The sequence below is a fragment of the Camelus ferus genome, chromosome 15, assembly GCF_009834535.1.
Source record: "Camelus ferus isolate YT-003-E chromosome 15, BCGSAC_Cfer_1.0, whole genome shotgun sequence".
Classification (NCBI taxonomy): domain Eukaryota; kingdom Metazoa; phylum Chordata; class Mammalia; order Artiodactyla; family Camelidae; genus Camelus; species Camelus ferus.
Genome location: NC_045710.1, coordinates 30816835 through 30839832, shown reverse-complemented (window position 1 = coordinate 30839832; position 22998 = coordinate 30816835). Strand labels below are relative to the sequence as shown.

Below are 22998 nucleotides of genomic sequence, written 5' to 3'. Positions count from 1 at the left end.
TCATGCTCATTTGTTTACATATTTTCTATGGCTGCTTTTAGAGTATAATGCCAGAGTTGAGTAGTTACCACATGACCCAGAAAGTCTATTATATTTACTCTCTGGCCCTTTACAGGAAAAAAAAAATTGCTGAATACAGGCATACACATGATGAATCTTATACAGATTTTGTTAGAGTTTTTCCCAAGATATTTCATGTTTTAGTACCATTAGAAATGATAATGTTCTTTAAGTTAAAAAAGTCCAAGTGTTCATTGCTAGTCTTTAGGGACTATAGTTAATTTTTATGACTCTCATATTCTGAGAGTTTGCTAATAAACTTACTAGTTCTTACATCTTTTAAAAATAGATTTTTTAGAATTTTACTACATAGGTAGATAATCATGTCATCTATGAATAAGACAGTTTTCTCTCTTTCCAATTGGTATGCCTTTTATTGCCTTGCCTTGCCTTACTGCACTGGCTAAAACCTCTAGTGTAAAATGAAATAGGAGTACTGAGAATGGACTTTTTTTTCTTTTTTTGATTTAATAAAATTTTATTTTTCAAAATGTATAGTTGGTGGAAACTGTTCACACATCTTCACCAGCAGCTGGGTCATTTCCACCCTTGGTGTTCCTGGTGTAAATTACTTGAGCTCTGTGCTTTGAAACTAGCTTAATAAGTCCTTTACTAAGGAGATCCTGAAGGGCTGCCCTGGCCAGGGAACCATGGCTCTTCAGTCTATGAGAGATGACAGCTGGGGTTATAAGCTTATGGTTTGGGACTTCGTTACAAAATTTGTCATATGTTGCTTTGTCAAACAAGACTAGGTTATTGAGCTTGTCCTGAACTTTGCCTTTGGACCACTTCTTCTTTTTGGCCTTGCCCCTAGATTTGTTCACCGGGTCTTTGTCTTTCTTGGCTGACTTTCTGGCATCTTTCTTCTTTTTGTCATCCTTGGGCAGCATAGCAAAGCTGTAAGAGCAGCTGCTACCACTGCCGCCTCACTAGGATGTCGGACAAAAAGAGAAAGAACATTCTTAATTTCCCAACCATAGGAGGAAAGTGTTCAGCCTCTCATTAATACATATGATGTTAGCTACAGGGTTTTTTTTCCAGAATCACTTTATCAAGTTGAGGAATTTCCCTTCTGTTTCTAGTTTATGGAGAATTTTTATCATGAACAGGTGTTGAATTTCATCAGTTGCTTTTACTGCATCTATTGACATAATCTGATGTTTTTCTTTTTTAATATATTCATATGATGAATTACATTGATATTGAACCAACTTGCATTGCCAAGATAAACCCCATTTCTTCTTATGTATTATCCTCTTTATTAATTACTAGATTTGATTTGCTAACATTTTATTAAGGGCTTTTGTGTCTAGAACATTTTTTTAGAAAGGAAGGTCAATAGCTGTATAACTTACCATATCAAATCCTAAAATACAATATAAAGATATATTAATATTTATAGTCATTATACATGAATAAAAATTATGTTACTTATAACTCATCATTAGAAAGATCAGAGGACAAAATAGAGAAACCAGAAAAGAGGCTAGTATATGTGAAAGTTAATATATTATAAAGGTGCTACCTTTATAGTCCTGTAAAGTTCAAAGTTTTCATAGAGAAACTGAAAATACTGGACTTTTTGTTTTAATCATTGAATCACCATTTATAATATAATCTATGCAGTGTATATTGTACTTTAAGTAACCATGTGAATATGTCGTGATTATTTTATACACTCCCATAGTATTTGACCGGAAACTCTCAATAAAGGTTTATTGAAAGAATGAAATAGATTAATGCTGTTTTTTAATAATCCAAAGGGTGTGATATTGTTTTCTTCTGTTCCTCTGTGTTTTCCTATTAGCAGCATGAGAAATAAGTATTTCTGGAGTAATCTGGTGGAGATTTTAAACACTTGTTAGACAAATGTTTTTACTTGTACCACATTGGAGGTTGAACTTCCTGCGAACACTTTGAGATTCAGTTTCGATGGCCCATTCATTTACTTTTGGTGACATGAAACATAGGGATGCTGCAGAGCAGAATGAGAAAACTTGTGTTGTAGAAAACTCCCCTCTGTCAGCTGTAGTGATTCTGTGGAGATTTGAGAATCCTCACACCCTGCAATACAAAATTCTCAGAGTGGCCAGAAACTCCTGACCTCAGAACATCAGGTTTAATGGCCACATCAACTCTCACTTTGTTCATTAAAAAGAGTGAGATTTTTCTAGATTAAAGAAATCTCATTACTTTGAATTTTACTATTTTAGAGTTTTGTTTTTGTAATTTGTAATTCTGACATTAAGACTGCACACAAATTTACCTTCCTCCATGAATATTCATTGCAAATGAATCTTTTGAATTTATTCAGGATCAGCTTAACAGAAATGCTATTTGACAGTCATTTATTTTAGTATAGTTTATGTTACTGACCATTTTTAAAAACAGACCAATATCTCTTTAAAACTTCTGTTTAAAAAGATTTCTCGGACACTCAGATTGGTCTTTTCCCAATGATTTTGTACCTAGGAAGTGTTGCTGTTTCTTAGATATTTGTTCCTGATATGTACACATTTGTTTAGCAGAGCACGGCTTCATCATAGCCTACCAAGGAAGAACTTTATATTATAAGGGAGTGACAACAGGCAGTTAAAAGATGGAAGAATGTGTTTGGATGAGTGGTGACAAAAAACTCAACACCTACCAACGAGTTATCTCAACCATCAGAAATCCGGGATGAATTGTATATCCTGGGCCTGGGTTTTATAATCCATCACTGGCTTGGGTGGTAGATATTTAAACAATGGGAAAAGTTAGTGCATAAACATAGCTGCTAAAATGAGAAGTGATTTCTTAACAAACCAGAAAAGGGAAATGATAGTGGACCTTCTTAGCAATTAAGTGGCCAAATTATTTATAGAGGTTTGGGAAACAGACTGAAGTGATTTGGTCCATAGACAGTAAAACAGTTTTAGCTGGAGAAACTGTAAAGATTTAATTCATTTTGTTTACTGAGGAGTTGATGTGTTCAGGGGTGAGTTAACAAAAGAATCAGAGTTTGAAAATTAGTCAGTGATCTTTTCCCTTGCAGCAAAAGATGCACATTTTTGTTTTTCTTCTTATGTCTTTATTTTTATAAGAGCATTTTCTTACCAAATATTTTTTAATATAACGAGGCAAATTACTTCTGAAGGTTCATCCTTCCTCCCACAAAAAGTGAAGGCTGCTATTTGCTATATTATGAACGATTGGTATCTACTGTTAACATCTAAGTCAGTGTGGGAGGTGAGAATTCTACCATTTAACCACCAGTGCAAAAGGATGTTATAATGTACTTTTTAGAACAAATGCGATGACTTATAAATAATCTTACATAATAGAATCATTTGTTGAATTATAATAAATAAAAGCTATGTACTTAGACATATATAAAAATTCATCAAGCTGTAAACTTCAGATTCCATGCTTTTAAGTTGTATTTAAATTTTTAAAAAACTTTAATTAAGATTGGTGGTCAGGGTTTAGGAATTGTGTTTGATAATTTGGGGAGTTACATACTTTATAATGCTATGGAGAGGATGTTCCTTATCTGAAAAAGTTCTCCAAGGACTGAAGCTTGTGGTTAATTAAAAACAGGGAGAATATTTTAAAACTCTACCTTCAAATCACAATAAAATCCAGTGGCTGAAAAGGAGTATGCTACGGGCATGATTTGCAGAATTCACTTCAAAGCAGAAATGCAATATTCATTAATCTTGTTCTCTGATTGTGATGTTAGCTCTTTTGTTCCTGTTGAGTTTACCTTGGCCTGAGTACTGGCAATTAAATGGCACAGTGAAGATGATTGCTGGGAAACATTAACTTGTTATTGTTAGTTGACATCGTGCTAAGGTTGATGGGAATTGGAGTTTATAAATAGCCTGGTCTAGGCATTGATTTTAGAAATCTGTTCAGTTTCAGGGATGAATCTCATCATGTGGACCATTCATTGTTTACATTTGAAGCTTTTTGTTTAACAGACAGTGGGTTTACCCTTTTGAAAAATGTAATATTGAGCATAGCTATGGTATACCCACATGGAAACTTTTGTTTTCAGGTATTAACTTCTTGAATAAATTGGCTTCCTATTTTTTGCTCAGCTTTATTTTTCTGGATGTTACGTAAGTGGTGTTCTTTCACTTCTAGAAAGGGTCCTAGTTTCTTTTCTACTTGATATAATTCATTTCTATTTTAATCTAGAATAGTCTTCATGTTTTGCAAGTATGTTTTAAAATAAGCATCTTTGAACATTTGCAGTGTTCAGCATGAAACTTCTGTCCGTTTCTGAAAAGTGTTCTTGTGTGTCCTTGCCTGAAAGCAGGCCTGCTACTTGAATTTTTATCATGCACTATCAGATGCAAATCATTAACTCTGAGCTCTCCCCAGCATGACGGTGGAAAGAACACAGGGTCAAAGCAGTAATCCTTGAGGGATGAAAGGAAGTTGACTCTATTATGAGAAATCTAGGCAGTTAGACAAGGCCTAACAATTGTTTCTAGAAATCTGGCCAAATCACTGAATAATTGCCTTCTTCTTTCAGGCCAACTCAAACCCTAAATTTTCATTCTCATTAACCTGATAATGAGAGAAGGATTCAGTGTTACTCAAATAGGCTTTAAGACATGGAGTTTCAGGGTTGTTTTTAAGTTGGGTCGTACATTTACCCATCATTCAGTGAGGTTTAAATTGAGTTCCAATTAAATGTTCAGTATTGTGGTAATTAAGCACTGGGTGGATATAAAGCAGTATAAATTCACCATCAGAATCTTGCAGTTTGACTGCAACAGAAAAATCAGAGTGCCAAATCACGTAACATTAATTTTAAGTCAGATTATCAGCGTGGATGAAGTAGGTAGAATCTTCATGACTAAACCCTAAATAACTCAGGGCATCTAGCTGTATGTCTTCAGATCTCTGGTTGTTAGGACACTGACAAAAACAGGAAGATTAATAGGCTGTCAGATGTTTCCTTGTCACAAAAGTTACCTGGGGCACTGTTTAAAATACAGGACCCCAAATTTTTGTCCTGAAGATTTTGATTGTGTAGATCTGAAGTAGGACCCCAGAATCTGCCTTTTTCGTGTGTGATGTAGGTGATCCTTAAAATCAGGCAAGTTTGGAAAACATTGGGTTAACAGTGGAAGAGAGGGATTCAATATACAAAAATTGAGTTAATGAAAGAGACAAGTGATGCTAATGTCAGGTCTGAGATAACAGAGATTTATCCCCCCAGGTGATGGATATTGTATATCACTAGGTAATTTGCTGTTGAGGTTAAAGGACCATGAAGAGCAATAAGAAAATCTTAAAATTTCTCAGCTCAAAGATTTAATGGGCAAAAAGTGTTCTGGATTGCGTTTTATCACTTATTTTCTACCCAAACTTGTTCCAGTCTAGGAAGGGTGCTCTTGGTCATTCATGTGGAGAGCAGTCAGGCAGACATGAGTAAGGAGGAAGCATTTGAAATAGCAGCTTGGCAGATGCAAGGGGAGACTCTTCCAAGTTTAAAGGGTAGCTGGAAAGACTGCCCAAAGGCAGGAGTGGAGGAAGCAAGAGACTGAGTGAGCTGTTTAGTAACACAATGTTTTGTGGTCAAGATCAAGAGGCATGAAGCAAGAGTTGTGGGAAAGCAGGGCAGAGATAATAATAATTGTGCGTGACACATCTTATAAGAATCAAGGAGGTCAGCAGTGCACATAAACCCTTGGTCCTCATCCAGGGCGATAGATGGGAGGCTGGTTATATTATTTCAGTTTTACAGCTGGAGACCTAGAGGTATTGAAAGAGGTGTGTTTGCTATAGCTAGTGAGCTTGAAAAGGAAGTAAGAGAATTAGAGCCAATAGGTTTTCTGACCTACAGTGTTAGACTGGATAAGTGTTTGGAGGATGGAAAAGAGCAGAAAAGGACTCTCTTGAAGTTGAGTTGATGAGTTTGTGAAATTTTGAACAGATTTCACATGGGTAAATGAAAAAAGTTATCAACTAATTTTAAAAAGTGGTGTGGAATGGTGATAATGAAAAGGTATGAAAATGTTGAGGGTTTTTAGCTGTGAGCAAAGAGAAAGTAGATGTTGTATGGAGAGCTGATGGTTCAGCACAAGTGTATGATATAAAGCTAACTTTTGTACCTCCCAAAGATGACTCTTAGTTGACATATTGATCATAATAATAGTCTCAACCACCTCTTCTCTGGAAGCATAATACTTTTAAAAATAATCTGCAATGGAGAAAGTTTAAAAAAAAAATTAACCTTTGTCTAAGAATTTAGCCTGTGATGGTTTTTTTTTCCCCTCCTCTGTTGTAGTAGAGACTGGAAAAGCAGTGGACACTAGGAGAGCAGTAAAACAGATCTCTACTGTCTGCTTGTATGTTCCAGTTTCTCAGTGTCACTTGAGAATTGTCCCTTTCCCTACAGTTGGTACCATCTTATAGCTTGCCTCTAATGATAGACTTGGCTATTTTTAATTAGCACCTGATGCTAATTTTTTTAAGGATTAAAAGAAATCAAAATCATGTTCTAAGAGCATCTAATTAACATCTAATTAATGCAGGCTCACAATACTAGTTGGTACATTAAAGTAAATGTATAGTTCACCCACAAGACTTTTTAATAGATGAGGAACTCTGTAATCAGAGAATTTAAAACATGTCCCAGGAATGATACTGAATACAATATTATAATATTGAATGTTGGTGACTTGAATGTAGGGAATCTTTAAAAAAAAATTTTTCATTGTGATAAAGTACATGTAAAATTTACTATCTCAACCATTTTTGTGTTCAGTTCAGTAGTGTTAAGTATATTCACATGTTGTTGATCAAGCTCCAGAACTTGCAAAATTGAAAATTTATATCCATTAAATGATGCTCTATTTCTCCCTTCCCCCCAACCCCTGGCAACCACCATTCTACTTTCTGGTTTTATGAGTTTGAGTACTCTTGATACCTCATTTAAGTGAAATCATACTCTTTTTGTCTTTTTGTAACTGGCTTATTTCTCTTTGTATAATGTCCTCAAGTTTCACCCATATGTCAGAATGTCCTTCCTTTTATGGCTGAATAATATTCCATTGTATGTACACGCCACATTTGTTTGTCCATTCATCTGTCGGTGGACACTTGGGTTGCTTCCACCTTTTGGCTGTTGTGAATCATGCTGCTGTGAAATAGGTATACAAATACCTTTTTGGGACCCTCCTTTCAATTCTTTTAAATATATATCCAAAAGTAGAATTGCTGAATCTTATGGTAATTCTATTTTTAATTTTTTGAGGAACTGCAATACTTTTTTCATAGAAATGTAGGGAAACTTAATTTCTTGTTTTAGCTAGACAGTAACTTCATTGACAAACTTAATGGTTTGTCTCTTGGCCTTATTTGCCTCCAACATTAAGAAGTATTGTGCATAAACTTATGTTTGCTCATTTGTATTCCTTCATTGTGTTGTGGATACCTCCCCTCTCTACCCACCTTCATACCCCAGTCCTATAGACTCTCCTAGTTTTTCACTGAAAAGAAAGAGATCTGAGAAATAAGACCCAGGTGGTCATAGAGAGTAACTATCAATTATATGTATGCAATTCCAAATCCACCATGGTCTCTTTATCTGTAACTTTTTCCTAATTAAAACTCCATATTCTACAGAAAGTGAGCCTCTCCTTTATCCCACCTTAGATCTTTCATTAACTGAATCCCTATTCATTTGTATAGAGTTTGCTAGATAGTAAATCTCATTGGTTGGTATTTTACTTTTAAGTGAAATTGACTTTATTTTGTCTTTAGTAGAATTGTGTAGAACTCATTAGCTTGCTTAATCTGTGCCAAGTTAAGAAATAAAGATAGAGGAAAACTATTTACAAGTTGCCTATTAAATAGCATTGCCTTTTCTCCCAGTGAGCATGTGCCCCGGAGTGAACAATGAGATGTGAGTTGGAAATGTACTGTCTTTGGTGTCTGTGACCGTGCTGAATGTGATTCAGGGTAATTTTCTCTGTGTACAGTGTTCACCCCAGTCATTGGCTTTGGACCCTGCTCCCACTGAGGATGAGGCTGTATTGTACTTGTATGCTGACTCTTCAAAACAATCATAAACTCCTAGGAAGTAGGTACTATCTTTTCTCCTTTTCACCCCTGGTGGACCAGGAGATGATGCCTTCCCATCTGAGGAAATACAAACTCTACTCCAAACCCTGGCCTGGCCACAAACTGGGTCCTCCACTGACCTTCACATTCTCAGTAAATGAAACTACCATTCACCCAAGAGGGAAACTGGCAATCAAATTTTGGTTCCTACCTTTTCTTTAGCTTGGTGTCTAATCCACCAGTATCATCTGCTTCTCTACTCTCAAGCTCTACACAACTGTTCTTGTCCAAGCCACCCTCATCTTTTGCTTGGACAAGTACTCTCTGCTTTTACTCTTGCCCCCTTCATTTTGATCTCTATATAGGGCAGAAGGACCTTTTAAAGACATGCTGAGGTTGAAAAACCTTGCTTTAAACTAACACATTTGAGTTAGGAGAAGTCAGTTTTAGTAGTTCTGCTGGGCCTTTGAGTCTGTTACATTACAGAAAAAGCCTATTTAAGTAACACTAGGGAAGTGAATCCCCTTGATGAAAGACTGCTCTCCCATCCTCAGGGTCTGTGTGTTATTTCCATAAGAGTAAAAGCCCCTAGTCTACAAGCTTATGAACCAAGATTCCCCTGTTGGTGAGTGCCTTGTTCACCTTCTCACAATGCTAAATTGAGCCCTGCCTTTCCATTTGTTCTTCACAATGGCAGAATGACCACTAATCTCCAAAGTAAGGCATCCCACTGGATCAGGTGAGAAACCTCCCTCTTCCTCCTCTGGCTACTCCAGAGGTTTCTGAGTAAACTCCTTTTTCATGACAGCTATGGTTCTGCCGGTTATGGAGACATGATTCATTCTACTAAGAGTTCACCATTAAATTCAAGAAGATTGAGACTAACTACTATATTGTCTGTTTCTGAAAATCAAGAATCTATCGAATTTTAAATACATGCATGTATATGAACACACCTTTCAAATAAGACTACAATATAAGACCATAAGGCTTCGCTATATAAAATATCCAGATACCCATTTTGTGAGATAGACATCCATGTGAGAGATGCTTTGCTTCCTTTGAATAAAATGAAAGCAAAATGGCCACATTCACCTGGGAAATGACCTGAGTGGAAGCTAAAGTATTTGTTAAAGAGTTAACCTGATTTGGGTCATTCAGGAAATACTTAGGAAAATAAGAATGTGCTTACTTAGCTTAGTTTTAAAGTGTTTGCCTCTCTGAGGCAGGAAAACAGGATTGGAGAGTTGAACCTCTGGATATGTGAATTTATGAAGCGTGTTCTGTTGGAAAGAACATCAGGGTAAAACTCAAGTGTCATAACTAATAGAGCTAATATCTTCAAGGGTCATCAGATTGGTCTTCTGACACACTGAATGGCACAACTCACCCTTAGATGTAAATCACCAATGCAGAAAGTTTACCTTATGACAAAAAAGGCAAACTTGGTAATAAGTACTATACTTCCACTTTTCAAAGCCCCTGAGGGATAATCATGAATTTCTCCTTGCTATACACTTGGTCATTGTTATGAGCCATATAGTAAGATGATTACTTAGAGAGCACAGTTTCTGGGAAAATTATTAGAGACCAATAAGAGAAGCATGGCTAAGAAACAATCCCGCAACAGGCAGAAGTCCAGTGGCCAAGGAAAAACAACTGCCAGGAAAAGAACATGAGCAGGTACCACAGAGGAGTAACAAAAGCTACCTAAATAGCACAAAACCAGGAGAGCATCGCTATGCCAAAGAGATGAAGGTGAGGGGGGTCTTTCTACACCAATACCAAGGGATGCGTCCAAATGCAAGGCAGAGCTGAAATCACACATGGGGCACGCCTTCTATTAATAAGGATTACTAATTTCTTAAATAGTAATTGCAAAGTTCTTTCCCCATCAGTTATCTTTTAGACTTCACAATACCCTCATGAGATGAATTATATTATTAGCTCCATTTTATAGATGAAGAAATTAAGGCTCAGAGAGGTTAAATAATTTTCCCAAGGTCCCCAACTGGGTAGGCCAGTGGTTCTCCACCTCAGCACTGTGACATTCTGGGTCAGATAATTCTTTGTTTGAGGGGGCTGTCCTGTGCATTGTAGACTGTTTAGCAGCATCTCTGGCCTCTACCTGCTAGATGCCAGTAGCACCTTCTTTCATTGTGATAACCAAAAGTGTTTCTAGATATTGCCAAATGCCTCCTGGAGGTTAAATCACCCTGGTTTAGAACCACTGGTCTAAAGACTAAAGTTTGTGGTGTAAATCCAGTTGGCACCGGGAGAAGTGTCCTGTTATCTTGTTGGAATCAGTCCCAGTGTTTGGCTGGGAGGGCTTGCTTATGGGGAAAAATCCGTAACAACTTTTCTTAGAATTTTCCTAAACCTGATCCTCATAGCCTTCCAGCAATATAGTGGAAGAGGGCAGGTCAAAATGGACTATGGATGGTTACCCTGAGAGTCATTGTTTCTTTCAGCCATTTATTCAACAAATAAACCTAGCAGTTCCCCAGAGAGTGGTTTCATAGAGGCACCAGTGTTTGAGTTGAATTAGGCTTAGAGGGTAGATTATGAGTTTCCTCAAGATGAGTTTGGGGGGTGATGAATTCATGTAGACAACATGACTTGTTAGTGGGCTAGGAAGAGCAGGCCAAGGACCCAGACCACAAACGTACTCACGTCTCAAGGGCTTGCATTCATTGGTCATCTTACTTTGTAAGCGGGGGCCCATTCGCAAGCAGTCTTGATGTTTACTTTCACTACTGAGTTAACTATTGCCTTGGAAGTACTGTTTATCTCAGCCCACATGGTAATTGCCTTAAATTTAAAATCAAATCAACAAACTTTTGCATTCCAGTAAGGCTCTGTAGGAGATAAAAAGACGTGGTTTACATAAAAAGATAAATAGCAATCAAGGCAACATATCTTAGGTGCCAAATGAGTGGTTCAGATAATAAATACTATGGGACGAGAGGATGGAAAGATTGCCACAACCTAGAATTGTCAGGGAGAACTTCACAGAAGGAGCTGATGAGCTGAGGCTTAATGGATTAAGTAGAAATAATATGAAATCTTTATAACAGACTAGGCATCACACCTTGATTAATACACACAGCATCCCATGTAAAAAAAAATACCTTTTAGATGATTATTGTAATTCCATCTAGTCTCATTATTTTGGAATATGTCTAATAACATAATAAAATCTAGTTAGAAGCTCATCCATATTGATTGTCCAGAGTTCACTGTCAGCTCGACCAAGAAAACTCGTAAGTGGAAAGGGTTTTTTGATCACTCTCAGGGATTAGAGGAGGCTGATCAAGATTGGTTTCACGGACCCCTGGCTTCAGTTAGACCTCCCGGAATCACTCTTCTCTGAACAAAGTGCCCTCAGGGAAACCAGGCTGGGGAATGGGAGACCTTACTGCAGCTTGCTTGTGGGACCCCGGGCATTCCACGTCCTCAGCAGGGTGGTGGAAGGCACAGTTATCAATCAGTGCTGCAGAGGCTTTTGCTTCTTAAGACACTGCCTGGTTTATTTCACAAATCCCAGCCATCCAGCGGACCTTTCTAATTCCACATAAAATGGATGCAGCAGATGTTTCTGGACTTCGCTGCTGGAGGTGTTGAATGGCAAACGAACAAACAAACTCGGGAGGCGGGGAGGGAGAAACCACCCAAATCTCCATTCCTGGGAGCTTAGAGGAATCATTTTTTTTCCTTCCTCCATGTGAAAATATAAACAGTTGCTTTATAAACAGTTGTCACTTTTTGACTTATAAAGATTCACAGTCTTTCCCTTTTGTTTACTTTGATGACCTTTGAAATAAGCTGCAACACAAAGAGTCAAAAAAAAAAGTCCTTCCATCTTCATTTTTCAGAAAGGGGAGTCTCTGTTACCACAGTGCACTGGAAGCCAGCAGATTCCTGAGCCTGGCTCCAGCCCAGACCCAGGTTTGCAGGGGACTTTTGCCCCAAACCCCCTCACTGGGCAGTTGGGAAAAATGTGCATTACTAGCCTGAAGACCAGATGCTGAAAGTCGGACACTTTTCTGTGTGTCAAACTCTTTTTATAAGGCAAATTTTACAGCTTCTCTAAAGTCTGGGAAATGCAAATTAATGTAACTCTGCATTTCCTCTGGCTTTGTTTGCTGAAGACGACTCTGGAGATATCCCTGCAGTGCCCTCTCCAGCAAGCCCTCCCACCTCCCTTGTGGCCAGCCTTCTCTCCCTTCAGTGGGTCTCTCCCCCGACCTGCTCTTCCACCCACTTTGGGCACAGATCTGAAAAGTCAAAGGAGGAGACCAGGAGGGGCCTTGGGAAAGTTGTAACATCTTCTCTTTGATGCATTGACGAGTTCTTTTTCTTTGATTTCTATCTCTAGGCAAAAAATACCACACAGCCACCTGTCCCAGTAATTAGTATGTGAATTTTCATACTGAGTTTAGAGTTAGGGAATGCAGGATAAAGAGAATATTATTTTGCTTTTATTGTTTCTGAGTCCATAAATAATGCTCTCTTCCTTTACGATGGTAAGACAGTCTGTATCTTGATTGTGGTGGTGGTTGCACAAGTCCATACATGGGGATAAAACTGCCTCTCCCTGCCCCAAACACACACACAAATGATTGCACATAAAATATGACAACAACTGAATATGGTATGTAGTCAGGTTAATAGTAATGTGACTGTGTTGGTTTTCTGCTTTTGATCTAGTCCCACAGTTACATAAGATGTCACAACTGGGGAGAACTGAGTGAAAGGTACAACTCTGTTTTGACAACTTGTTATGAGGCTATACACTTGACCTTTGAACAATGCGAGGTAATCCACAGATCACTTATAGTTGACCCTCTGTATCCAAGGTTCCTTTGTATCCTCGGATTCCTCAACCAACCACAGACTGTGTGGTACTGTTGTATTTACTACTGAAAAGTATCCACATATACTTGGACCCTCACTGTTCAAACCTGCATTGTTCAAGGGTCAGCTGTAATTATTTCAATAAAAAGTTTTCAAGAAAAAGTTTGAAAAAATAATATATCCTTACCATAAAACTTTCAGAGTTACAGAAACATGCAACATTGAATGTAACAATCCCACCCCAACTGTTAATAATTTGGCATCAATAAAAATGGGATCATGCTATTATTGCAGCTTGCTTTTTCACTTATCAGTATGTCTTAGAGATATTTTCATGTCAGTCCGTGTGTATCTACAACATTATTTTTGAATAAGTGTATAGCTCGGCTATATATGATAAGATACTTGTAGGAATATCCCATAGTTTTTCAACTGGTCCTGTATTGGTTGTTTCTAAATTTTCCTGTTATAGTAAGTACTGCTTATGATCATTCTTGGGCATCTGTATTTTTGTCCCACATCTGTAAGTGTTTCTGTGAGATAAATTCCTAGAAGTGGGTATTGCAAAATTGAAGGAAGTACATGTTTTCCATTTTAATAGCAACTGCTACACTTCTAAGTTGCTGCTTTGTCTAACATCCGGGGAAAACATTTGTATAGAATTACATCGTATGTGCAAGGACATGGCCCTGCTAGTTACCCCCAAAAAGCGTCTAACAATTTCTACTCCCACCAATGATGAATGAGAATGTCAGTTTCCTTACTTAAATATTAGTTGCATCCTACCCTTTAAAAAACAATTCTCTACAGATTAATGGGTTTTTCTCCTTTTAAAATTCATTGTTTTAATTGCCCTTCCTTAAACATTAATGAAATTAAACATGTCTTCGTATGTTTATTGGATATTTGTGTTTCATCTGTGAATTATTTGTTTATATTCTTTCCTAAACATTTGCAGTTCCCAAAGTGTGTGCCAAAGCACTGTGGGATATTTTAAATTGGGGGAGAAGGACGGTGACACTTGCCATCTGTGAGATACTATGTGAACCACTCGCTTAAAGTAATTTACAGTGATCAACATTAGCTCACACTGCATTCCTTTTGATGATGCTATATGTCTTTGCAAAGTTGAGTATTCGCTAGTTGCTGTAATAAAGAGCTAGTACCATGAGAAAATCAATGTGGAACAGGAATGAGGGTGGTGGAGTCCAGCAATTCCAAGGCTTGGGAAGTTATGAAGTATCCAACAGGCACACACATCCCATTAGTAAGTAATTGTGGTTATTAAAGAATGAAATAAAAATATTTTTTCTTTCAACTTATGTGTATTATTTTTTCAAACAGTTCCTAAGTTGTTAGGGCAAAAATACTTATTAGGTTGTTTGGACCTAACTACTTAATAAATGGAACTGTTAGGTATTTCTTTTAGCCTACAGGCACCATGAAAAGATTATTGAGGTGCTAAGGGTGCTATGAATGGAGAAAATTTCTAACTCCCTGCCGTATTTCATTCAATTATTTTCATTTTTGTTATTAATTTGCAAGAGCTTTGTTCCTTGGGGGAATTAGCCAATATTTTAGCCCTGGTTTGCTTGTACTTTTGAATATTCTTAGTAATTTTTGCTATACAGAAGATTTCAGCTCTTATGTCCAGTTAATGTTATTAATACATCTTTTTTTTTACATTCATTTTACATACATTTTCTCTTTCCCTTCTCTCCCTCTCTAAACCTTTTTTTAACTTTTATTATAAAAAATGTAAACACAAATGTAGGCAGAATAATACAATGAATCCCATATACCCACCACTCAGCTTCAACAATGAGTGATTCATGACTAATTTTCATTAATACCACCACCAATTTCCCTCCTTTTGTATTGCTTTAAAATTAACTGTCTTGACTGAACAAATTATCTGTTTTATTTTTCATTAATGAGTTTTGCTGCATCAGAGAGTTCCTTATTGATCTCTCAGTATTGTCTTTAAGGAAACTCCGTAGTTTGAGGATCCAGGTATGTAGAAAAGATAAATTAACAAGTACAATAAAGCTTCTAAAGATTTTAGACTGGGATTTATTTTGCAAATACATAATTTATAATTTGAAAAATGTTATACATAGCTTTTCAGAAATGTGTCTGCATTCTAAAGCTAGAAGGAAACTCTTTAGTTAGAAGAGGAATTACATCAGTGTTTTGTAAATTGTTAATTCTTTATAATCAAGGCTTTGTTTGTATGTTGGATTAAGATTGACTGCCTTTGACATCACTTTCTAAGCTTTGCCCTCACGCAACAACTCAGGACCCTTGACGCTTTGTCTGGGTTTCGGGACTCCTAACTGCATTATAAAATTTACAGCACGAGGCCAGAGATGACCCAAAACAAATGTATACTCACTGTCTTATTACTACTGTGTATTTCCCCCCAACCAGAGAGTATGCAGAGAGTTTAGACAGGTGGCTTTTGCACCCCAGCTGCTGCTGCAAATACAGGTTCTATTCCTGCCACCCCCGGCAAGGGGGCATGGTGGAATTCCAAATCAATAAATGCTCTGTTGGCTGAGTCTCTCTTTCTGCCAGACAAAGCTGTATATCCCTGGAGTCTAGGGGCTGTGGAGAACAGGACACAGTCCTTTTCTTCAATGAGCTATACTCCAGGAAAAGGAAATTGTAGATTGATAACCATGATGACAAGATTTAAAACATTAAAAAAAGAAAGAAAAAGAAATCAAACGAAGTAAACTGCTGAGCACTGAGTAAGGAAAGTCTTAGGGTGGGGAGGGGAGGTGGTCGATGAAAGTTAAGGAATGTTTTATGGAGGAGGTGGTGTTTAAGCTGGACCTTACAGTATGAACGAAATTTCAATAGGCAGAGCTGGAGAGTGTGGGGGTAGAAATGGAAAGAACATCCTGGACAGAAAAGCATTGTCAGAAATGGGAGATCATCCCTTGTGGTCACATAATAGGTGCATGAAGTAGGGGGTGAAACCACAAAGGTAGATTGAGTCTTCAGTGCCCACCAAATTATTTTGAGACTTTGGAAATCTTTAAAGGATTTTGAATTTGGCAGTGATACAATCAGGGCTTGAGTTTAGGGAAAGTTTTCTGCAGCCATGTGTGAAATAAGTTTTGGAGGCAGAGACCAGTCAGTTAAATTGTTTTCATCATCTGGGTGTAAAGTCTTTTGGTTCCTGAGCTAGAACAGTGGGAATGTTACTAGAAAGGAGGGGACTCATTTGAGACGCAAAGTGAATTTCCAGTTCCTGCAGTCTTTGTGTTTTTGTACATTTTAGTCCTTAAAGAGATCCATGCCCTACTGCCCAAGCCAGAGTCCGCTAGGAAGTAATCACATTTTGTAGTTAGCATCCTTTTCCTAGCAGCAGCAACGCAACACAGCTAGAGTCACCTTTTGGGAATTTACCAAGACCTTTCTGAGGATCTGTTCTCATCTAATAAACAGAGTGAGGTTTGGGGGAGTAACCATTTCCTTGCCTGCCCTCCAACGTGGTGTCAGATTGGAAGGTAGCCATGGGTGGCACATGCCCACTAAGCTCTTTCTTGTAGGGATGAGCAGTATCCCAGGGTCATGCCTCCAGTCCACACAGTGACCCTCGAAGGCTGGTAACAAAGATGAGTATGTTGAGCTCTCTGTACAGATGATGCAGGCAGGTGCGTGTACCCATCAAGCACTGTGCTCTGCGCCATGGAAGTCAGAGGCAAGAAGGATGCTCCTCCGGAGCCTGTGTTTTAGTTGAGAAGATTAATATGCCTGAAGCAGAAAATTAAATCCTAAACCATTGACTAGAAATGGCATATAAATTAGAGAACTCCTCTCTCTCACTTTCCCAACTCCCTCGTCCCCCCGCCGCAACACACACACACACACACACACACACACACACACACACACACACACGTACAGATGAACACAATCCCCCTTTTAAATAATTTCTGCTGTATCCGTTTCCCAGCAGTTACATGATTAGGCATGTTTCTGTAATTTAGAAAGTTTAGATTCCTTCTTCAGCCATCCTCTTCTCACCACCCCACCCCCTCCAGTCTGCCTTAAAGCCATAAAATACTTCTGCCTGCCTGCCTTTAGTTCTGTTTGTATGAATTAAGTCGACAGGATAAATATTCACATTCCCATCTACGGGCTGAAACAATGTTTGCCTGTTCTGCCCAGTGAGTCGAGAAGAAATGGGGGCCTGACATCACCCTATACTGTACATTCCCGGCATAGATCATTTATTTAAGTCCCTGAAAAAATACAGATGTTTTACCAGCCGAAATAAAATCCTGTGTAAACACTGAGCTTGGAAAAATGTGGCTCTGACTTAGCTGTGGGGGTTGGAGCAGCGCGGGGAGAAGGCTAGGAGACCAACCAGCAGATGCCGAAATTTTATACTTGGCTGAATGTGATAGGGGCAGAAGTCTTCACCCCCAGTCTGCACGCTACAAAAGATCAGACTTGAGTTTTAAGGAAATATAGTTGCAGACGGGGATAGATTTGGTGATCTTTCGAGTTGGGGATTATTCGTGATTACGATACATTCACCTCATTTATATCTGACCTCTGAAATGAACATCCCTTTTCTCACCGGAGTTGTCCGTTTTCATGGCCTGCCTAGCCGGGTCCTGTTATTGCTGGATCCTGCTGGTTTCTGGAGCTCAGCTGCTGTTGATTTTATAAGGGGGGAAAATTGCCTGGAAGCCATGCTTGGTGAAGAGGAAAACCCATCTCAGTGTTGCATTCCCAAACAGCCATATATCATCTTCATCTTGTCTAACACAAGTCACTATTGTAGCCCAGCCGCGTAAACCAGACATATTTTATTGGAGCAGTGCAGGTTTTTTCAGGGATCTGCCTCATGACTCTTTTTAGGCCTGTGGCATTTATTCAAAGAGCATTACATTTGCTCTGCCAAGTCGCTTTTAAGATTCAAAGCTGCCAGAATGGAACTCATGCTTTACACAGATGCTCAGGGGCTCCCCTCAGTCTCTCTGTGTTTCGAGTGGGGATGGGGGTGGACAGAGGGTGACTGTTCTCCAGACTTTTCTTCGATCCTCCAGGAGTTTCATTAAGGCTGGCATCTCAGTGGTAAGAAGTCCCAGCCCAATCTAGCTGCTTCCTGACACTCCCTCCGCGGGGGAGGGCGTGAGTACCCAGGCCTGGGCAATCCCAGGCCTGTGAGAGTCATGGGTGATGCTGTTGGTTTGCACTTGGTTGTTTTGTGTGTGCTTTTTGTCTCTTTCTGACCGGGTCACAATTTTTTTTTTAATTTGTAGGTAATTTACCGGTCACAACTATCTTGAGTCAATAAAGCGTTCTTTTGCTGAATTCATGCACCTCTAAGTCCACTCTAACCTTTCCCCAAGGGGCCTGCTGTAGCGAGGTCACCAACTGTCTCAGTCTGTCCCAGTGTGATTATTAATAGAGCTCTTTTTCACTCTCAAAAGAATTCCTGATTTGCAAGATAAATTATCCTAACCAGAGCAAGCCTCACACGGATAGTCCTGACCAAACTCACTAACTCTCCCTCCCTCATTCCCCAAACTGCCGCATTTTCTTTTGATTCCTGCCTTGCAGCGTGGCCCTCAATCACCAGCTTCCTGCGTTAAGTTCTCTTTACTGACCCTCAACTGCATGTCTAAAGCAGTTGCCAAATCCTGCTTCTTCAGCCTCCAAAACATCTCTCAAATGTATCTGTCCCTCTCTGTTCCTCTCCGTTACACTGCTGCCATAGTTTCGATTGGGGTGGCGGGGGGGGGGTGTCCACAAAATCAGAGTCCTGCCTAGGCCAGGCAGGTAAGTGAACACAGGGATGGGTATAAACACGTGGCCCTCTCGGTCCATCCTCTTTTCAGACTTGATGTAGATTTCATTTTCCTCTCAATTCTCCGTAAGTTAAAAAAAAAAAGCAGTGATAAATGACATTGACTTAGTGGCAGTGAGTGATAGGCAGCAGCGGGGACGGTGGTGAGCCAGAGTGTGCACCTCTCTCAGGGGTAGCCCCAGCCAGGTGACTGAGGCCCTGCAGGAGAGTAGGCCCATGATCGTCAGCTCTTCTGACTTTGAGAGGAGTTTAGACATTAGGATGATTTTGACATGAAATCTCCCAATTCATAAGTGACGATTTAAAAACACGGTGTAGGCCAAATGAAACATCTGCTGCCACTTTCGGTCCATGGGTACCTCTTGGTTTTCGGGCTCTGGTTTCAAGCCTCGGCACCTTTTGTCTAGACCGGCAGTGGTCTCACTCACTCTGCCCCTTCTAGTCCAGCCTCCACCCTGCCCCTGGCCTTTTCTTTCCGAATTCCAGATCTGATCACATAAGTGCTGTTTCTGAAGAGGTCTTGACCGTGTACAGAACAGAGTACACATTCCTTGATGCTCCTTTAAGATCCTTCTCCATCTGACCTGACCTTCTCCCCAGCTGTATCTCCTGCCGTCCTGCACACACCCTGACTATGCTCTTGTTAACTCGCAGCTATTTGCTGTCTCCTGAGTCATCCCAATGTTTTTCTTTCACTAAATGGGTATTTTTTTTTAGAACAATTTTGGATTTACAGAAAAATGAGCAGGTAGTACAAAGAGTTCCCATATATTCCTCTCTTCTCTACCCCCTCGCCCCAGTTTTCTCCTATTATTAATATTGTGCATTTAGAAGAGAGTATAGCTCAGTGGTAGAGCGTGTGCTTAGCATGCACGAGGTCCTGGGTTCAATTCCCAGTACTCCTGTTAAAAAAAAAAGTTTAAAAAAATTGTGCATTAGAGGGGTATGTTTGGTAAAATGAATGAAGCAGTATTGACACATTGTTATTAACTGAAGTCCATAATTTACATTAAGGTTCACTTTTCTTTGTTAGCAATACCAGTATTGGATTCTTTAACACTTTTTAATAATTCAGTTTTCTCTGCTTGCATATTCTTCCCCCGATTCTGGCAAGATTCTCTTGAAGGCCAAATATGAATATCACTCTTTCTGCAAAGCCTTCTCTGACTGTTTATTTTTGGAATGGGGGCTGAAAAGGAGGGAGGAGACAGAAAAAGGAAAAGGAAGAGAACTCACATTTTGATCAGGTGCCTAGTGTGTGCCAAATGCTGTATATGTCCTTTGAAATCTCTCTAGAGTCCTGTCAGATAGATGGATATTATTGCACTCTTTACTGTGGGGAAACTGGGGTTAACAAGTTGCCCAAAGCCCCACAGCCAGTAACTGGGTTTCCACACAAGTCCGCCTGGCTCCAAAGCCTGTGCTCCTCCCACTCCCTCTCACAAAGCTGCATTCTTCCTACTAATCTAGCCTCCCCGCTCTCCCCTCTGGATGAGGAATCCACTGGAGTGAGGAGCACATGCAGCAGCTCACCAAACCCATGGGGGTGTGTCCTAAAGGAAGAGTTAATGTAGGAAGAGGCACCAAATATTGACATCAGTTCAGCAAATGCTCGTTGAATTCCTGCTATGCGCTGGACCTGGTGGAGGGTGAGGTCAAGCATGAGAGCAAAGTGATGGCAATGCTGTCGTGCAGGTCATAAATCCCCGCCAGGCAGAGTCAGGGGTTTGTTTGTCCACGACTAGACTGTAAGCCGCAGGAAAGCAGGGATTCTATTTGTTCTCCACTGCAGCCCCTAAGGCAGTGCCTGGTAATAATAGTTGTTTAATAAATACTTAGGGACTGAGTGCTTGAATCCTGTTGCCAATTTGGGACGCCTAAAGTGACACTGAGCTGCTCAGAGTTCTCCCGTGCATTCATTTAGTCATCATCCTCAGCCTTGGCGGCTTCGGTTTCTCTGTGTTTGGTTCAGTGCAAACCTGTATTATAGTCTGTTTCCAAATTATCCCAGGCCTGGGCTTGACCACACTCTTTGCCCAAAAGTTCTTCTGGACCGCGACTTTAGGAAAGCTGGGGAAAGAGGAGGAGTTGCCTCGCCCCTGCCATCCTTCCAGAGCTGATGGATCAGTGATCCTTCCTCGCAGCTACCTGGAGCTCCTGGACCTGACCTTGGACTCGAGTTCCAGGGGCCTGGCCTCCCTTCTGGACTTCACGCAAGGGATGACCTCACTTTTCTTGAGGGACTTAAACCCAACACTAAACGTCATCTGAGAGTAGTCATGTATTCAGATATTCTCATCAATTATCTTAAATGAAAAATTTATCTCAAACGTAATAACCTGCTTCAGACATTTGCTTACAAGACTTTTCTTTCCTCTCCCCTCCCTCTGTCCTCTCTCCTCCCTCTCCTCCCCTGCTCCCTGTTTTCCTTGACATCTCTGACCCTGTCTTTCACATCTATTGCCCTCTCTCCTAAATGATTATTTCCACCAGGGTTCTTATAAGTGTACCTCCCCCTCCATTTGTCCCGTGTAAATAGATCACTCCGTTCCTGCTGAATAACCAGAATCACAATTGTTGTCTGGTTTGTGCCCAAGGTGACAGAATTGATGGACCTGTAGGCCAATGTTCATAAACCAGAGTTACCAAGCGTTTCAAAAACAGCCTTGTTTTTGCCAAGTAAGGTGAGCAAATATAGGACTAAGTTTAAACATCCATCAGGAGTTATTTTTGAAGTGATTACTTCTAAATGAGAGACGTTTGAAAATCTCACAGCTTTCTTTACAAGTAAATTCCAGAGTCCTGTATTTTGCTGGTGTCTGCTGATTAATTACAATCCTGTGACACCATGAAAAGCCCTGGTGGTTGGTTTTGTGCAGCTGTGGAGGAAAGTAAAGCAAGGCCCAGTGACTTTGCCAACTCTTTCAGGATGGTGGGGATTCGGCAGAGGGAGGTGATTTTTTCGCTCTGGCAGTCACCACAGAAGAACAGAAGCCCCAGCCAGACCCATTTCTCCAGACCTCACGACGGGCGGTTTGGGTCCCTGTGGGGGTGTGGTGAAGGAGTGATATTTGATCTGTTGCTTCTGAAATAACAGATCCATTATTAGAGAAAGCTTTTTCAGTCTCCACATCCATTGGGACTTGTGTGCCTTCTCCTACACGATTACTTCTGTTTAGGAAAAAAAATTTTAAGTGGCAGTTACATGTAATAAAGTAATCATAATTTATTTTGACTCTAAAGAAAAGGTGCTCAGCGTACAGTAGATCTCTGACCTGGGAACACCTGCCAGCTTATACCCATTTAGGATCTGTCGGCACTGGATCTCTTTTAGTTAGCCTCTTGCTTTTTCTCATAACATCCTTCCATATTTAACTCTCAGTGATGCCCCTCATTGACAGCAGAGAAAGAAAAGAAAAAGTTGAATCATGTTGCTTAGGAAGAATCAGCTCCGATAAAGGCTACAGTAGGGAAAGAAAGCAAACCGATGATTAAAATAGACTTTCAACTCGATAAAGAAGATGTGGTATATTTATACAATGGAATACTATTCAGCCATAAAAAAAACAACGTAACGCCATTTGCAGCAACATGGATGTCCCTGGAGAATGTCATTCTAAGTGAAGTAAGCCAGAAAGAGAAAGAAAAATACCATATGAGATCGCTCATACATGGAATCTAAAAAAAAAAAAAAAGAATATAAATACAAAACAGAAACAGACTCACAGACATAGAATACAAACTTGTGGTTGCCAAGGGGGCAGGGAGTGGGAAGGGACAGACTGGGATTTCAAAATTTGTAGATACTGACAGGCATATGCAGAATAGGTAAACAAGATTATACTGTATAGCACAGAGAAATATATACAAGATCTTGTGGTAGCTCACAGCGAAAAAAAATGTGACAATGAATACATGTATGTTCATGTATAACTGAAAAATTGTGCTCTGCACTGGAATTTGACACAACATTGTAAAATGACCATAACTCAATAAAAAAAAAGTTTAAAAAAAATAGACTTTCAAAGTTCTGGCTGTGTTTATCTGTACTTGCTTTGCTCCATGCTCCTCCTCCTCTTGATTTAGATAAACAGAAGGATTTCTCTGACATGTGTCTTTTTCCTTGACACTAGCTAGGGTCAGAGGATCTCATTTACGCCCTTGTCCACTTCCCTTCTCTGATG

At 39.6% G+C, this 22998-nt stretch overlaps 2 protein-coding genes across 9 annotated transcripts in view; one reads left to right on the top strand and one right to left on the bottom strand.

Annotated features, from left to right (window-relative positions):
- THADA (THADA armadillo repeat containing) overlaps positions 1-22998 on the top strand; it is a 286708-nt gene that overhangs the window by 174695 nt on the left and 89015 nt on the right. The gene's annotated exons all lie outside the window — the stretch shown is intronic.
- Positions 509-22285, bottom strand: LOC116668964 (40S ribosomal protein S25-like). 6 transcript variants are annotated; one of them, XM_032497414.1, is made up of 4 exons: positions 22280-22285; positions 9851-9863; positions 7712-7718; positions 509-978 (listed from the first exon to the last, which is right to left on the bottom strand). In XM_032497414.1, exon 4 carries the CDS (start codon positions 948-950, stop codon positions 573-575), a length of 378 nt encoding a protein of 125 aa, XP_032353305.1. In that variant the 5' UTR covers positions 951-978; positions 7712-7718; positions 9851-9863; positions 22280-22285; the 3' UTR covers positions 509-572. The 6 variants fall into 6 exon arrangements, with proteins under 6 accessions (XP_032353305.1, XP_032353308.1, XP_032353306.1 ...); XM_032497417.1 differs by having other exon boundaries at positions 509-972; XM_032497415.1 differs by lacking the exon at positions 7712-7718 and adding an exon at positions 6389-6392.